The sequence below is a fragment of the Zootoca vivipara genome, chromosome 6 (assembly GCF_965207765.1).
Source record: "Zootoca vivipara chromosome 6, rZooViv2.hap1.1, whole genome shotgun sequence".
NCBI lineage: Eukaryota > Metazoa > Chordata > Lepidosauria > Squamata > Lacertidae > Zootoca > Zootoca vivipara.
The window spans coordinates 72,519,514-72,538,030 of record NC_142589.1 but is presented as its reverse complement, the minus strand read 5'-3'; the positions used below and the strand labels follow the sequence as shown (position 1 = coordinate 72,538,030).

The following is an 18,517-nucleotide window of genomic DNA, read 5'->3' as shown; positions in this document are numbered from 1 at the left end:
CTTCTGCCACCTGAGGCAGTTCCCTCAGTTTGCCTAATGGCAGAGCCAGTTTCGTGCTGGTGCACTGGTGGGGTTGGAGCTGCAGAGCCACAGCCCCCAATTAAGACAATTAGCAATTAGTTTAGGGCTGATGAAAGAAGAGCTTCTTCTTGCACAACAACTCATAAGCACCTTCTAAAATTTACTTCCACAAGGTTTGGTGGTGGTATGAAATGAAATGAGGAAATGAAAGTAGAATTAAATAAGTCCCTGGAGGAGAGACTCCTCAGTGGCTCTGAGTCATGTGAGCTAAAATTTAGGTGCTAAATGTAACTTCCTGATTTCAGAGGCACCATCCCTCTGAAGGCCAAGTGCCCAAGACAAATATCTAGGAGAAGGGTGATGTCTTCCTGTCCTGTGTGTGACCTTCCTGGACCAGGGCACCCACGGAACAGCGAGGGGCATGGTTGTCCCTCCCATGAATAAACCATCAGCCCCAGATTCCCAGCATTGCTTGAAAAAGAAGAGGAAAAAGACTATGTGTCTAGCGTAGGGTTGCCATATTTCAAAAAGTGAAAATCTGGATATAAAAGTTGTTGAGCCTTTTCTGGCTTTTAAGGAAATTCCAGATGTGTGGCAACCCTCATTTAGCATTTCAAGAACCAAAAATATTAGGCAAAATGTACAGTCTCTCTCTCTCTCTCTCTCTCTCTCTCTCTCTCTCTCTCTCTCTCTCTCTCTCTCTCTCTCTCTCTCTCTTGGGGTGTGTGTGTGTGTGAGAGAATCTGTTGTGTTCCCCTGCTTTCAGTGTTTTTCTTTCCTCCTCATACCCGTGAATAATTCTTGTGAGCACCCATGTTTCTGAAGGCATGTAGTAGATCATTGGATGGTGAAAAGATGACATTTTGGCTGGATAAATACCTTACTTTTTTAAAAAAGTTTCTATTAAAACTTGTAAATTATAACACCACCACACATGTAAAGCACCTTGCTTCCGCCAAAGAATCACGGGGACTGTAGTTTTTCTAGGGTGCTGGGTACTGTTGTTCTGTGAGGGGTGAACTACAGTTCCTAGGTTTTGGGGCGGGGGTCAAATGCTTTAACTACACTTTAAATGCATGGTGTGTAAGCAGCCTGGATACATTTCACATTGTGGTGCGTACTCTTGGGAATATGATGCCCACAGCCACATTACGCACTGAATGGGACATGGGCTTTCCTCGTTTTGTTCAATGCCTGAGGGTGCTTCAGTCCCATAGTTGTATGATGTCCATCTCTCGTCTTCCCGCAGCCTTGACGTGTAGGCAAGGCTATGATGCTACCCAAGATCCAAAAGCATGTCCCGATGCTTCTGATGACGCCTGTGTGACCATCAAGGACGAGAGCACACTGACTGGTAAGGCAGTGTTGGGAGAAGGAGAGGGTCAGGGAAGCCTGGCAACTATTTGGCATCATGTGGTTCCCCCTGGAGGCTTTTAGAATAATCAGGAATCAGCATGACAATCAACAGGGTTGATGTCTTGCCTAGTGGCGTGGCGTGGGTTGCTGGCACCCGGGTCAGACAAGCCGCAGATGCCTTCATAGCACACCCCCCCTCACTGGAGCCAAGTGGGGCCATGCCACACCACCTGCCTGCCCACACAACTCAACTCTTGGTGGGCGAATCCCCCAGATGCTTGTGAAGAAGAGTGCTGTGCCATACTGTACTGGCCTCCCTCCACCCACACCTAGTCCCTGAGGGACTGGGCTTCTTTGTTGTCTTTGCCTAGGCAAGGTGGGGATCCCCACAGAAGCTGGAAGCTGCCTTCATAATTTTGCACATGGGGCCACTCCCTCCCTGGTCCCCCCACGCTATGCCAGTGGTCTTGCCTCTGGTAGGGGTGCTATTTAGGGAGCCTGTAGCACCCCCTCCTGTGTTTCCGACCTCTGGGCAGTTATCCCTAAGGTGGTTTTTGGTTCCACCTGCTGGGTGGTCATGGTGGCACAGGCCTTTGTACTACACATGCATGCCTATGGCACAAATCCCTCTACAGTGGTACCTCTGGTTACGAACGCTTCTGGTTACGAATGCTTGGGGTTACGAACTCCGCTAACCCGGAAGTACCTGCTCCTGGTTGCAAACTTTGCCTCAGGATGCAAACGGAAATCACGCGCCAGAGGCGCGTGCACAGCAGGAGGCCCCATTAGCGAAAGTGCGCCTCAGGATAAGAATGGTTTCAGCTTAAGAACGGACCTCTGGAACGAATTAAGTTCTTAACCAGAGGTACCACTGTACTTAAATATACAATACAACACACCTAGCAACACGTAATGACTGGTTGCCTTGACAGGAATATAAGAAGCTGTCTTACACTGAGGCAGACCACTGGTCTATGCAGTTCAGTATTGTCTGCACTGACTGACGGAAGCTCTCTAAAGTTCCAAACAGGAAGCCTTTTTCCCAGCTCTACCTTGAGACTGAACCTGGGACCTTGGTCACCAAAAGCAGATGCTCCTATGTTGCTATGATTATGCTGAGTTCTGGTCTGATCTACAGGCTCTTATACTCTGGGAGGCCACATTCCCTTGGGAGAACTTGGAACCAAGGTGGAAGGGCAAGGCAGAGCGGAGACAACAGAGTTAGGCAGACCTTAGCCTTATATTATTCCTTCCACCTCAATACATAAACCCTTTCCATACACTCAAACCCACCTCCCCAATATATCCTCTCTTTATTTTTACCCTCCGTCTCACTTGTTTCCACCCTCATTTTGTCTTCTCTTTCCTTTTCGGTTCCTTCTTTCCCCCTTTTAAATTGAACCCCCCCTATCTAGTCTGTTTATTAACCTGTCTCCAATAGGGGAGCCTTTCCTCCCACTCATCACCCCCCTTTAAAATAAACACTTCTATTTTATTTTTATCTTATTTCCTTCATTCCACTACATAAACCTTCTCCTTGAACCCCTTCCCAGACACTCAATTCCCCTTTATTTGTCCATTCCTTATCTTCCCCTTCCACCCCACTTATCACTCCTCACCCCTTCTTTTGTTTTATACCCTCTTTGTTTGTTGAGTTGCTTGTTTGCCCATCTATAACCCCCCCTTTTTTCTCTTTCTCTCTTTCCCCACCTGTTTGTTTGTCTACTCTCACCTGTTTGTTTGTCTATTTGTCCTTGGGTCTACCCGCCTCTCTGAGTACCTGACCACCGCTTTGACAACACTGTTGAGGCGAGTACGACAACCTCAGAGAAATTCACATAACATCGCCAAGAGATGATACAAATGATTGCCTAAACCGAACGCTCTGCAGAAGCCACCAGTCAACAACGCCTGACTAGTCCAATAACCCAACACCCAGAAATCCTCATCGCCATAACCCCTAACCGCAACACGTCCCACTCTGAGAGAATGCCAAACAAACCTCAAACCAAAAACGTCAAGGAGATGAAGGTGTCACCAACTAAAAAGATGGTAAAAAACACTGAGATCACAACACCTCCTCAAAATGATGAAATATTACAACACCTAAGAGAAATGGAAGAGAGAATGACTAGTAAACTGGAAGCTGCAGTGGAAAATGCAACGGCCCCTATACAGTTACTAATCAGCAATCTTATCTCCAGAGTGGAAGCTCTAGAAAAGAAAAATCAACTGCAAGAAGGAATAATAGAGCAATATCGGGATGAAACCACACGCATGACTGAGAAATTGTGCGAACTGGAAAGAGAAAACGAAGAATTGAGAATTAAACAAGCAGACATCGAAGACCGAAACAGACGCTGTAATATCCGCTTCCGCAACTTCCCAGAAAAAGCAGAGGAGAAAAGCCCAGCAGACCTGATTGTGAGCTGGTTGAAAGATACAATCCCAAATCTAACACTCGAGGTATCCGATCTGGAAAGGGCACACAGAGCTCTAAAACCTTTGCCAAAACCTGGTGCCCACCCAAGAGACATCATAGTGTGCTTTTCACGCTACAGAAAAAAGGAGGAGATATGGAACAGCCTCAAAAACTCAACCAACCTCCAATACAAAAACAATTCCATATTGGTCCTACAAGATCTATCCCAGGACACCCTAAATCGGAGAAAAAACCTACGTCCATACACTCAGCTTCTTCAGCAAAAAGGGATTCGATACCGTTGGGGCTTTCCCTTTCGTCTCATCGTGACAACCGACACAACGCAATACATGGCTACCAACGAAACGGAAGCCCAACAACTATTGAGGAACCTTGGACTCGATCCTCCATCGAACCAGCAACAGAAAGACTTACCAAGTGACAGCCGAGATCAAGAAAGTGGAATAACAGTAAATGAGTGGATGGAAGTAAAGAGAGGAAAGAGACAACAGAAGCAATACATCAAGACTCGTCGATTCAACCATCTACCATCGCGCACAAAATCATTCTACCGAACATTCTCCACAGGACGCCTAACCACGATCAACCGAACCAAAACATCACTGAGGAACAACCCTACAACAACAACAACCACAGCTAAATGAGGCAACCGGAAAACATCTCGAACTGCAGGACTGGTGATCCCCCTACCCCCCCTACCCCCTCCCCATAGGCCTTGAACATAACTATCATCATCAATATCCCCCCCAATCCCACACCTCCATAGAACCTACCCCATCCCAACCCCACCCTGACACCAGTCCAGATAACCTCAATCACATTCCCCATCAACCACAACCCATATCTCCAGTATCCCTTTCATACCAAACAAGAGGAAAACAACTCCCAACATCCATAACATAACACAACTCACTATCAGGCTAAAACATGATACCTATTCAACAACATGGTGGCACCAGAGCGCACCAACACATACACACACTCTAACACATCAGTGATGTTGCTATTAACATTGGCAACATTGCTCACGAACCTTATACCAGACACTAACATTACAAAACCACTCTACACCGTCTTGCTGATCACCCCCTGTCACAAACGACGAAGGGGAAGGCCTGTCCTTGAGTACAGCCCTTCACATCAGCCGAGACCAAGGACCAACCGGCTATTTGCCAAAAGGTCCAAAATACCCCAAACGAACACCTATATAACTACATATAGGAAACCCTCTATAACTTACCTCCCACTCTTTAACCCGATTCTAATTCTGATCCCATTGAACCCCCACCTGCCACATCATAAGTCAGCGCAACTCCAATGGTTCAATACACGACACGAAGTGAGGGATATAGGACAACCCAAACGGGTTGGCAAGGAACCATCCTACAGAATAAATAAACAAGATGGCTAGCTTAAAAGCAATCACACTAAATGTGAGGGGGCTGGGAAACCCAATCAAGAGAAAACGTATCACCTCATACATAAATACCATGAAACCACACATCACCTTCCTACAAGAAATACACAACCCACCCAAAGGGAACAAACTCCTGAATGACCCTCGTTTTAGTCAACAATGGGTAGCACAAGGCTCAGGAAAGGCCCGCGGAGTAGCTGTAATAATTAGTAGGGACTTAAATTTCAACGCCACAACAGTCCTAAAGGACAAAAAAGGTAGATTCATTTTCATTAAAGGAATACTAGATGGCAAAATTAAACTGACAATCGGCTCATTATATGGCCCTAACTCGAGACAACTTGATTTCTTTCAAAAAACACTAAACAAGTTCCTTTCTTTCTCTGAGGGGGAAGCAATTCTAGGAGGCGACCTTAACTTAAATATTAAGGGCATAACTCTGGAAAACACACATCCTGTAAACTCACAGGCAACCCTCCTCAACCCTCCCTCCCAAACAACTAAGGCTTCTTACAAGTTACTAAAAATGTTAAAAAACAGGGGTCTTTATGACATTTGGGGCGAACACAACCCGGGAGACATCACCCACACATTCCAGTCCGGACGTCATGGTACAACGTCCAGACTGGACAGCATCCTGCTCACACAGGGTCTGATCCCCTTGGTAGAATCAACAAACATAGGCAGCATCAAAATCACAGATCATGCCCCAGTAGAAGTCACTGTTAAAATAGGTGAAGAAACGCAAACTACTCCATCATGGTCTTTCAGTCCCATTCTAACCACAAACACCCAAATTAGAGCAAGTATCACAAAAACTCTCCAAAACTATTTTAAGGAGAATGATGTAGACAATATAAATACCCCCCTCTTATGGGACGCTATGAAAGCGGTGACCAGAGGAGTTTGCATAAAAGAGAAAGCACTCCTTAAAAAACAAACCTCTTCAAAAATTAACAAAATAGAACAAGACATCATTGCCCTCTCATCACGTTACAAACAAACAGGTTCCAAAAAACTACTTAAACTTCTAGAACAAAAGAGAAGAGAATTAGACTCCTTAGAAATCAACAAAACAATGATCAATATTTTATATTCTAAACAGCGCTTCTATGAGTATGGAGGGAAAAACTCCAGACTATTAGCAAATAGATGCAGGAAAAAAGCACTTAAAACAAGAATACACTGCATCGCCAAAAAAGACGGCAACGTGACATTTTCCCCGAAAGAAATAACCTCTGAATTTGCAGAATTCTACTCCAATCTGTACACTTCTCACAACCCAACTGAGGAGGGAATTAGAAAATTCCTGGCAGAACTGACCATGCCCACCTTAACCAAGGAGGAACAGGAATTTATGGACAGCCCTATCACCCCTGAGGAAATAGATACGGTCCTTAAAAACTTGAAACCACATAAAGCCCCGGGCCCAGACGGCTTCACGGCAGAATTCTATAAAAAATTCAAAGAACCCCTGATGCCCTACATGATACGCCTATTCAATGATATCATGAAAGGGGGGCTCATTCCCAAAACATGGAATCAATCTAAAATAGTCTCCATCCCAAAACCATTAAAGGACAACCTCAAAGTAGAATCTTACCGCCCAATTTCATTAATAAATCAGGATTACAAGATATTCACATCAATATTGGCCAATCGTTTAAAAATCTTTCTAGGCAATTTAATAGTCCCAGACCAGACTGGCTTCGTCCCTGGTCGCAATATTACAGACCCCATCAGGAAACTACTAAACTTAATCAACCACAGTAAGGCAACTAAACTTCCACTGACAATTATGTCCCTAGATATCCTCAAAGCTTTTGATTGCTTGGAGTGGAAATACTTATTAGCAGTACTAACTAACATGAAATTTGGCCCCAACTTCCTACAAATCCTCAAACAAATATATTCCCAAGCCTCAGCAAAATGCAGAATTAATAATATGGACTCAAACACCATAGCAATTCAAAGAGGCACAAAACAAGGATGCCCGCTGTCTCCATTCCTATTCATCCTAGCTTTGGAGCCCCTAGCAATCCGAATCCGAGCAGCCACAGACATCAAGGGAGTGGAAATAAAAGGCAAAAATTATAAATTAGGGCTCTTTGCAGATGACCTGATGGTCACAACATCAGACCCATTAAATACAGCAACCTCCCTAATCAGAGAACTCAACACATTTGCAATGGTGTCGGGCCTACAGGTAAACTTTGGAAAATCAGAAGCCATGTGCTTCAACACCCCTCCCCATATCCAAAAAGAACTTACTAATATCACCAAAATAAAACTTTGTCATACCAAATTCAGATATCTAGGGGTACAAATAACCAAGAACCTCAATAAATTATACCTCCATAATTACAAGCCCATGTGGCGACAAATAAACAAAGACCTAAAGAAATGGGACAGTATGAGTTTCACTCTTTCAGACAGAATAGCCATCGTCAAAATGGTCACCCTCCCAAAACTGACATACTTATTCCAAACCCTCCCAATCTGGATCCCCCCAACCCAACTTCGCAAATGGCAGGGAAAATTACATTCTTTTATTTTCTCACATAAAAAACCAAGGATTGGCACCAAATACCTTCACCTCCCCACCTCAGTAGGAGGATGGGGAATCCCCAACATAGAAACATACTACAACGCCAACCAAATACGCCATATAATCCCATATATACTACAAGACGAGACAAAACAATGGGTACATCTGGAGAGGGACTCAATTGAAAATATCTGCACCACAGCATATCCATTTCTCCCAAACAAATTAAGGAAGATTCCCACAACACTCAACAGATACACACAAACCATGTTCAAAGCATGGAAAGCAGAAACTAGTAAACTATCTCCAACCCCATCCCCATTAATTCCCCTGGCTTACCATCCCTTGTTCCATCATGCAGCACAAAACCTCCAGATGAAGACTTGGCAAACCAAAGGTTTACATCGCTTAATAGACTTTTATAAAGACAACAAACCTTTGTCACCACAAGAAATACAGGACAAACTAGAAGACATCCCAATGTCCTGGTTAGCACAACATCAACTACATGCCTTTCTGAACAACCCAACTGTAAAACCAGCAGCAACTAGACCCCTGACAGCTTTCGAAAACCTCCTCCAATTGCCAAAAGGACACGGAAAAGGGATGGTATCTGCAATTTACAAGATACTAATTCAGAATCCCATAGATCCCCTGGACAAGATAAAACGACAATGGGAGGATGACATAGGATATGAAATCAACCCTACCCAATGGACTAAAATGTGGTCGAAACCCCCTTTCAAATCTATATCAATGAAAAGAAAAGAACTCTCATTGAAACTAACTCACAGATGGTACCTGACTCCACGAAAATTATCACTAATACGATCAGGAATCTCATCAAAATGTTGGAGAGGATGCACTTCCACAGGCACGTACCTCCACATGTGGTGGGAGTGCCCTAAAATTCAATCATTCTGGAAGACATCTATGCAAGAAATTTGTAACATAACTAAGCAAGTGCTAGAAATTACCCCAGAATTGGTTTTACTAAATATCTTTCAAGATAACAACGCTCACGCAAATCATAAAGAACTTATAATCCATCTGTTGTCAGCAACTAGAAGCATCATAGCCAGGCACTGGAAGGACTTATCGGGAGTGGGCTTGGACCAATGGTACCAAGTTGTATGGGAAACGGCCCTGCTAGAAAAACTAACCAGTAAGCTGAAACTGACACGGGGACAAACAGAAGAAGACACCTTCACCCCAGTATGGTTCCCCTTCATCACTTATACAACCCAACAGGAAAATGACAAAAGCTTACCGGCAGCATACAAATCAATATGGCTAACTTGATCAAAACACCCTCCCCCCCCCACTCACGCAAGAAATTAAGGATCATCACAGCCAACCATGAATGAATAACCACATTCTAAGACGAATCCTGACCTCTCTCACCAACAAAGAAGCACGAACAAACAACAGAGAACCTGTACAAACGACGCTGACGCCGAACCCCTACACATATCAAGAAAAACAGAAACATCGGCAATCCACCACACCCAACCCCCCATCCCACCTACCTCTTTCCCCCCTTCCTCATAATGTCTCAACAAGTTAAAATTGATGTGTAAAAATGATGCATGAAAAAAAAAATGAGACATTGCACTATCTTTGTAACCTAAGAAAATCTTTAATAAAAATAATTACAAAAAAAAAAAAACAGAGTTAGGCAGAGAATGAAGGATTCTGGGGAATGGGTTCTCTTGACCTACTATTTGTCTTTTCTCTCTTCCGGTAAACAGACACCAAGTTTGATGCAACATTCTTCTATACATGTGGGAAAAATGATTCTTGTGCCAATGCTTTCACCATCACCATAGGAGATGGGGCATATCTGCGCCACACCTCGGCTTGCTGTACCACAGCTGACTGCAATGAAAACTTAAAATGGGGAGGTAAGTCATCATCTGCCCCCTCTCTGACAACAGGAATGCAAATCTGGGTTCCTCCAGATGTCATATTCCTGGTGCACCCAGGTTGATTTCTGCTCATGATGCTATTGGGGCAGTCTCAATCATTTCAATCATGTTTGCGTGTGCAAAGGTTTCGGGTTAGTCACATGGCTTCATTTCCAATCAGTGTGCATCCCATTACTTCCTGTGGAACCCCCTTAACTTTTCATTCTACAAATGTATTGGTTTATGTTTTCCCCACTTTTGTTGCTCTATAGCCAGCCCCTCCAACCAGTGATAATGATGCAGTAGAATCGAGGAAGCATCACTGAAGAAATGAAAGCAGGATAAATCCGCCATGAATGCAGTGTTATTGTTTCAAGAACACGTTGCAAAAAATAAATTAGAAATTGTTATAAAAGAAAAAAACTCTATTTAAAATCGTGTAGAAAGGTTTTCTGCTCTATGGTGCCATCTGGTGTCACAGCATTATAACAAATGTAAAACACTATTTACTAATGTAGCTGAGTCCCTACACAATTTTCATTTTTAATTGGTAGGAATAGCATGGAGTGTATGATGTTTTAGTCTGCACTAGTTCCTCCTCCTGCCTGTTCTCATCCAGGCAGGCACGGAAGTTGTCTCTGGACCTCATTCTTTCTGACAAAGAAAATGTTAAAAGAAAACAACATCAAAACAAAGTGCTTGTGGGGGAACGGGCTCAGTGGGTGCCTGCATGTTGCCAACCACCACCCCTTCAATTTGGGAATGGCGTCCCTAACAAGCAGGTGTTATTCAACTGGTGTGGGGAACCACTGGCACTCCAGATGTTGCTTAACTGCACCTTCCCTCAGCCCCAACAAGCATGGCCAGTGGGCAAGGAAGTTGTGAGTTTGTAGTTTTCCAATATCTGGTAGTTTTCCCACACCTGGAGTGAGAAGAAGGAATACAGAGTGTGGGACAGGATTGTGTGGGGAGAAGCTGACCTCCTAACACTATCGTTGCTGCAGCCTGCCTGGAAGGGACTAGGGTGGGTTCAGAAAGATGTGGGTCTACTGGAGAGCCAGTCTAGGGCTCCCGCTGCTGCATTCACACAACTCCAACCTCCTGCATCCTTTTCCTGCTCCATCATGTGCAAGAGAAGACTGCTGTTTCCCACCTCACTTCTAGCACACACCAGTAGCAGCCATTGTGATGTGATGGATCAGGCAGGGCAGTTGCATGGATGCTTGGCGGAGGTCCATACAGGTAAATGGAAGAAATGCCAGCATTAGGAGTGTTGCTTCACCCCAACACACTGGCTGCTACCGGTGCATGTGTGATTTAGGCTTGTCAATGAACCATTAGGCCTCTTCTTAGATTCCTATTTAGAAATCCCTACATCACTTACTTCTTTCTTCTTTGCTTCCTAGTTCCTCCAACCTCTTCGACAAAGAATAGGCTCGAATGCCCAATTGGATGTTTCACTGAGACAGAGAAAACCTGCAACGGCGAAAAAGTAACATGCAGAGATGCGGAAAATACTTGCTTTAACATAACAGGGACCATGGGCCCTGAAAAAGGTACTTAGCAAGGGAGGAAGAGGTATTGTGTGGGGTAGAGGGAGTATGGGGGCAGGGAATGCTGCCTCTGGAGCTTCCAGAGATGGACCAACCATGAGCCAAGATGAGATGGACACCTCAGGTGGCAGAGCAAGAGACCTGCTGCCTTGAACCTCAAGTAACAATCTCCCAGGATGTTCTCTGGTTCAAGCATCATTGAAATGAACAAGAGCTCTGCCAGAGCATGGGGGGGGGAATTGTATCCATGATAAGGTGCTAATGGCTTGTGTGCATTGTCCTTTGGTGCACTATAATGTCTTGGGTGAGGGATTGAATCGGGGCTCCTTCACATAAGTCCTTTTCAAATGAGTGGAACCTTGAGATGAGATGATCAAGCGAAATCAGGGATCCTCAAACTGCGGCCCTCCAGATGTTTTGGCCTACAACTCCCATGATCCCTAGCTAACAGGACCAGTGGTCAGGGATGATGGGAATTGTAGTCCAAAACATCTGGAGGGCCAAAGTTTGGGGATGCCTGAGCTAAATGTTGGAACGTTCAGACTGGCCAAATAAGTAAGTCATATATCAGTCAGAATTAGGTACATGTAAAGGAAAAGATCAAACCTATCCATTCTGAAATCAGCCCTGAGTGCTCACTGAAAGGACAGATCGTGAAGCTGAGGCTCCAATACTTTGGCCACCTCATGAGAAGAGAAGACTCCCTGGAAAAGACCCTGATGTTGGGAAAGATGGAGGGCACAAAGAGAAGGGGACGGCAGAGGACAAGATGGTTGGACAGTGTTCTTGAAGCTACGAACATGAGTTTGACCAAAATGTGGGAGGCAGTGGAAGACAGGAGTGCCTGGTGTGCTATGGTCCATGGGGTCATGAAGAGTCGGACACGACTAAACGACTAAACAACAACAACAAAGGAAAAGAAGGCACATTGGGAGATGATACATAATGATATGAAAAAATATATTTAAGATGACTCTCCCAAAAAGTCCAGAAGCTTTTCTTCTAGCGATAATTGGACCAGATGTACCAAAGAATCAAAGGAATTTGTTTCTTTATGTGACTACTGCAATGAGAGTACTAAAGATAAAGGGGCCCCTGACCATTAGGTCGAGTCGCAGACAACTCTGGGGTTGCGGCGCTCATCTCGCTTTATTGGCCAAGGGAGCTGGCGTACAGCTTCTGGGTCATGTGGCCAGCATGACTAAGCTGCTTCTGGCGAAACCAGAGGAGCGCACGGAAATGCCGTTTACCTTCCCGCTGTAGCGGTACCTATTTATCTACGTGCTTTCAAACTGCTAGGTGTACCGGAGCAGGGACCGAGCAACGGGAGCTCACCCTGTTGTGGGGATTCGAACCACCAACCTTCTGATCGGCAAGCCCTAGGCTCTGTGGTTTAACCAACTGTGCCACCTGCATCCCTAGAGAGAGTACTATATGCCCCCAAATGGTGGGAGGATGCAGTACTTACGAAAGAGGAGTGCCAGTTGAAATTGATGGAATATGCTGAATTAGCAATTTTAACTCATAAATTTAGAGAGCGAGACAGCCTTCAAGGAGGATTGGAGAATGTTTGTAAATTACTATAAAATATATTGTAAACATGTTAAGATGCTTTCAGGTTTGGAGTAAGCTCAGCAGTAAAATTTATTCTGAGAATAAGGTGGAGGAAAGAAGGTATAGAATGATTACAATATGCAGCAGCAAAAGATAATTTGAGGAAACCAAGGAAGGGTGGAGGGGGAGTCGATTACCAAGGGGATGTCTATTGGAGAATGTTTGACTAGTTGTGTTTTATTTTTCAAAATTTATAAAACAAACAAACAAACAAACAAACAAACATTCTTCGCCTAGTGCAGGCATAGGCAACCTTGGCTCTCCAGATGTTTTGGAACTACAACTCCCATGATCCCTAGCTAACAGGGCCAATGGTCAGGGATCATGGGAGTTGTAGTTCCAAAACATCTGGAGAGCCAAGGTTGCCTATGCCTGGCCTAGTGCATAGTTAAATGATGGGATTTGGTCATATAAGACGTAATGATGATGGCCACCATTTTGGATGGCTTTCAAAAAGTATTGGACAGATTCATGGAGGATAAGGCTGTCAATGACTATGAACCATGTCTACCTGCAGGTGCCAAGACGTTCATCATGAAGGGTTGTGGAACAAGCAACGTGTGTGAATTCAAGAACAAAAAGGTGACCATTAATGGAACCAACTACCCAGTGATCACCGCAGTCTGTGAGCCTGCTAAATCCTCTAGCACCAACCACATTCTGGGGATGAGTTCCTTCCCCCTCCTGCTACCCAGTATCTCCAGCATTCTCTTTATGAAGTTTCTCTCCTGAGCTCTCTTTCCATGCCAGCCAACTTGTAGGAGGATCCATGTCATGAGCTTTTGGGCACTGGAATGGACAAATCTGTCAAGTACACTGCTATAAGTTTCTCATTTTAAAAAAATCTTAAATTCAATTCTCCACATTATTACAGCAATCTGCATTTATTTTAAAAAACACTATTGAAAATCCATCCACATTTTAGCTTGAATTTCTCCTAATAAACACAATTTGTACTTGCAGTTTGACCAATATAGAGCTTTGCTAGCATTTCTCCCTAATATAATGCATTTGTATATATGTTATTATCACCAAAATATGCACTTTTGGCACTTTCCCCATATAAATGCATTTTTGTATACACTATCTGGTTCATGAACTACATTGCAATATTCTGAGAAATGTAAAATTTGAAGGCTGAGTTTTAGTTTGCGTATTGATCTGGGAGGTGCAAATGAGTTAGTTTGTATTAATACGGTATGCAGACAAAATTGAATTCCTTCCTCATCCCAACTTGATGACCACGATGCCTCTCCATCCTCCTCCAGATTTCTTTTCAGGGTTCCCGACTGTTTTCTAAATGAAAGATTGCAGGCCTAATAAAGAATATTCAGTCCAAAAACTGAAATGGCAGTCTTCCAAATGGCAGTCAATAAGAGTTTAAGGAAGCCTTTAGCACTATGGGGAGATCCCAGTTAGAGGGTTCTTGCATGGCTGGGTGGGGCTACAGATGAGATCGTTGTGTTTCTTCCTAATGTACCTTCATATTGATTCAAAAAGTGATTTGGCCAGTCTGGGGCAAAGCAATGCTCCTTAGCTGTGTCCAAGATTATTCTATATATAAAAGAGATGAACCTCAATTAAAACAAACGAAGAAACAAAATCACAAAATCACAAGCAACCCCGACTACCATTCCATCCATGCCTAGGCTCCTAGCCGCATCTCCATTTTGTCAAGCAAGAGGCATGAGCAGAGCTCAAGGCCATAAACCAGAGTGTGGAGCCCAGCTGGTGAACAGTAGCAGATTGAGAAGTATCGGGTTCCTTCATAGGAGGCACCAGCGAGAGCAGTGAATGTCCTGTGTGAGTGCATGGAGGGGGTTGGAGGATGGATGGCTGTCAAGGATTGAGGTTGAACCTGGACAAGGCACTGGTAGTAGTAGTAGTAGTAGTAGTAGTAGTAGTAGTAGTAGCAGCAGCAGCAGCAGCAGGAGTAGTGTGTGTGGGGGGGGGGGGGAAGGAGCTAAGGGTTCCAAGTCTGGAGTAAAAAGAGACAGAGCAGCTGGGGGAGAGAAAATAAGCAGGACTCTAACTTTCTCACTTTAAAAACCTGCCAACATTTCAAGGCCTGCAAGGTGATAACTGAGCGATTCATAAACTCCTGCTTGGCAGGAGGATGGACTGGATGGCCCTTGTGGTCTCTTCCATCTCTATGATTCTATGATTCAGAAACCTGCAAAGCACTGATCAGCTTTTGCAAATTCCTGCGCCTTTGCCTTCCATGTTTGAATTCATACCATGTGGGCAAAAATGGATCACCTGACATCATGGGGACATCAGATGATTTTTCACATACACTCCACCATCAAAGTTAGCCCATTCTCCTGATCAAGTTTCCCAACCCTGCAATAAAGTCAGGTGGGGAGGGAGGGGAGGGAGAAACACCAGCTCAGTAACTATAGACAGGGATGAAGACCCTATGCTGCCCCCTCTTGATTTTGCTGGGCTACATCTCCCAGAATTCCTTACTGTTTCAAGCTGGCTGGGGCTGACAGTAACTGGATTTCAGCAAGACTTGGATGGCCACCTCTGCTGTGGACTGATAGGTAGAAGCTGGAAGAGCAGACTGCTGATCTCATAATCATGTCAGACCATAGGTGTTCTAAGCCTCCACAGTTGCTGTGTTTATGCACCTGAAAACTCTAAGAAGCCGCAGCAATGATTCTTGGTCTTCTGCCTACTGAGCATGCCATTGAAGCTTCTACGAGTCGAAGAGTTTGAGTGGGCACCTATGGGGTAATGTGATCCTGCAAGTAACTTGGCCCCAAGCTTTTAAGGGCTTTATATGCATATGAAGGCTGTGGTCACACAGCTGTTTATTCCATTTCCCGAACGTTTCCCTAACTGTTGATTTCCCCATTATATTTGAGAAGTCACATGACATAAAAGCCACTTGCAGACAACTAATGGAATATAGTACATATTTGGAACTCATTTCTATGTTATTTGATTCCGGTGGGGGGAAAATCACTTTGCAGCTTAGTTAACCTGGAAATTCATGGGAGTAAAGTGATGAAATTTGGGGTGGTTTGATCGGGATACAGTCCTTTCCTGCTATTTCCATGGGGGACTCATGGGGGAGTAGAAGCATGCATGTGTGGAAACGGAGGGAAAGGAACAACAATGTCCAATGATGTTTGCTGCTGTGTCATGCCCATTGGTGCGAAAGAAAATTAGCATGATGTCCAGGACATAGGAGCCAACTCCTAGGGGGCCATGGGGGCTTCGGTCCCCACAATAAAACGTTTGATAGTCTGCCACCCCCCAAGTTGAAGGGCATTCCCATTCAAATGGTGTGTGTGCACTGCATCATGTGATTGATTATGTGAGGCGGGGCCCACACAATATTTTATTCAAGTTGGCACCCCTGGTCCAGAATATGGGTCAACAAGCCACAGTTCCATAACACAACAGGTACAGTGGTACCTTGGTTTAAGTACACAATTGGTTCTGGAAGTCTGTACTTAACCTGAAGCGTACTTAACCTGAAGCGAACTTTCCCATTGAAAGTAATGGAAAGTGGATTAATCCGTTCCAGACAAGTCCACGGAGTACTTATATTGAAAGTACTCAAACCAAAGCGTACTTAAACCGAGGTATGACTGTATTGCAGTATGAAATGAGCTTTAGGAAACAGGAAAGAAGCACTACTGGTAGCATTATATTCAGGAAAACTAACACACCTTAAGAGTAACACCTTCAAGTTGGCCTCATAACACATTGACAACCATAGAGGACTTTTGGGTAGATGTGTAATATGATGATAGGGTCTAGTTCCTATCAGAAGTTGTGCTGTCATGTTGTATGCTCACTACAGTTTCCAGACCAAGCGCAAGGAATGTTCCACATGTCCACGGCCAGCAAGCACATATTTGTTGCTGGTCACTCTCCCTCAGTTATCCTTGCAGCCCAGTTGGACCACAAGCCAAATCCCTTAACAGCTAGACTAGAATAGAGATCCCTGATGTAGGGCTTCCTGTTGAGTGTGACGCCATGAGCAGGCGGAGGTCCATTCAGCGGAGCGGACCTCGGCGTGTAAAAGGCGGGGGGAGCCGCTCCAGCACAGCGGACCCCCAGAAGAACCCCAAATCGAGCATTTTGGGGGCATAGAAGTTTGGACTTTGAGCTTCCCCCTGAAAGCAGGGAAAGGGGGAAGAATTTAATTTTCATTTTAAATCCCTGTGAAAGTAGTGATTTGGACTTGAAAGTAACACTCCTGTTCAGCGCTGCGGGAAAGCATTGTGATGACACAATGGAAGGATACTTTCAATTTCTGCTTTGCATTTAGCCATTGTGAGAGTCTTGAGTTGGAGTGAAGCTCCCCCCCCCATTTCCTGTTTTTGCCTGCAACGACCTTCAACTGGAGAGATGGGAGACATAACAGAGATCTTCTACCAGACTGTGATGAATTTAATCAAGGAGAATAGACAGGAAACGAAAGTATGTATGGATGAAGTGCAAAAATTCAAGAAATGCGTTGAAGGTTTCCAGGAGGAGACTGAAAAAAAAGTCGAGACTGAAGAAAAGAGGGGAATTGATGGGGAAATGCTGGAGAGGAGGGCATAAATGATGAAGATGTATGGAAGGCCTGCACTTCTACACAGAAGAAAGAATCTGAATTGCAGCTGAGAGGGGAAGAGGACTTTGAAATGGGAATGGACATTGTTACGGGTGAAATTAAACGGAGATATGGGAGGTGGCAGGGAGAGAGACTTGATGCTGGTTGTTATTGTTATTGATTATTGTTTTTGTCTTTGTTATTAATTTTATAAAAGGAATAAAAATATTTCAAAAAAAAATAGAGTAGAGATCCCTGCTGTAGCTGCCACCTGAGCTCGAGTTTTCCTTTCTCTTTTGCATGTGTTCCCAAGGCCATGCAGACGTCTCTGATCTTCTACTTCTTTGTTCTCCTGCCTCTTACAGGTATGTCAACAGGACTTAACCGCTTAAGCCAGGGGTAGCCAGTGTAATGCATTCCAGGCACTGTGGACTCCAGCTCCCATGATGGGAGGATGAAGGATGATGGGAGTTGTAGTTCGACAGTACCTGGAGGCCACAACGTTGGCTACTTTTGCTGCCTTACACCATGTTATTTGTTTATCTAATCTGATATTGTTTACGCCTGCCTTTGCCAGCCTGGCATCCTGCAAATCAGATGGGTGTTGTAGTACAAATTGTGGGGTAACCAGCCTCATATAAGCAACATGGTTATGTCTAATTAATGCATGAAGGGTTAATGTCATAAACTGGTCTGCAAGGCTTAGTTAGGCCACTACCTCTCACCTTGGGAGGAAGGCAATCAAAGGCTTTGTATATGTCAATCTACCAGAGAAGCTCAATGAGTGAAGACGTTTTGAGCTGGTTGCTACAGCTCAGGCCACATGGCTCTTACAAGCCATTGTTGTGTTTGCATTCCAATAATTTCAGAACTTTCACCACGATAACTAAGCCAGTTTTTACTGCCTGTGCAACGTTTTCTCAAAGCTGTATGGAAAAACACATGAATATGATCTTTGGAGGGTTTGTAAGTAAACCATTTTAACTTACCAAACATATGGTCTTTTTGTATGCTAGGGGAAGAGGTGAACTTTGGAAGGCACTTTGTAGGAGATGTCTTAAAGATCTAACAACCTATATTTCCATGCTTTACTTTGCTAT

General features: G+C 44.3%; 1 protein-coding gene across 1 annotated transcript; it reads left to right on the top strand.

Moving 5' to 3' along the window:
• Positions 1-254: 254 nt before the first annotated feature.
• LOC148685445 (phospholipase A2 inhibitor gamma subunit B-like) lies at positions 255-14,297 on the top strand. The gene is made up of 4 exons (XM_088671208.1): positions 255-1,375; positions 9,537-9,689; positions 11,099-11,248; positions 13,377-14,297. The coding sequence occupies exons 1-4, from the start codon at positions 1,153-1,155 to the stop codon at positions 13,589-13,591; spliced, it is 741 nt and encodes a 246-aa protein (XP_088527334.1). The 5' UTR covers positions 255-1,152; the 3' UTR covers positions 13,592-14,297.
• Positions 14,298-18,517: the final 4,220 nt, after the last annotated feature.

Coding starts and splice junctions, on each gene's coding strand:
- LOC148685445 (XM_088671208.1), top strand. CDS start 1,153: ATGATGCCCACAGCCACATTACGCACTGAATGGGACATGGGCTTTCCT. Junction 1,376..9,536: donor GGACGAGAGCACACTGACTG/GTAAGGCAGTGT, acceptor TCCGGTAAACAG/ACACCAAGTTTGATGCAACA. Junction 9,690..11,098: donor TGAAAACTTAAAATGGGGAG/GTAAGTCATCAT, acceptor TTTGCTTCCTAG/TTCCTCCAACCTCTTCGACA.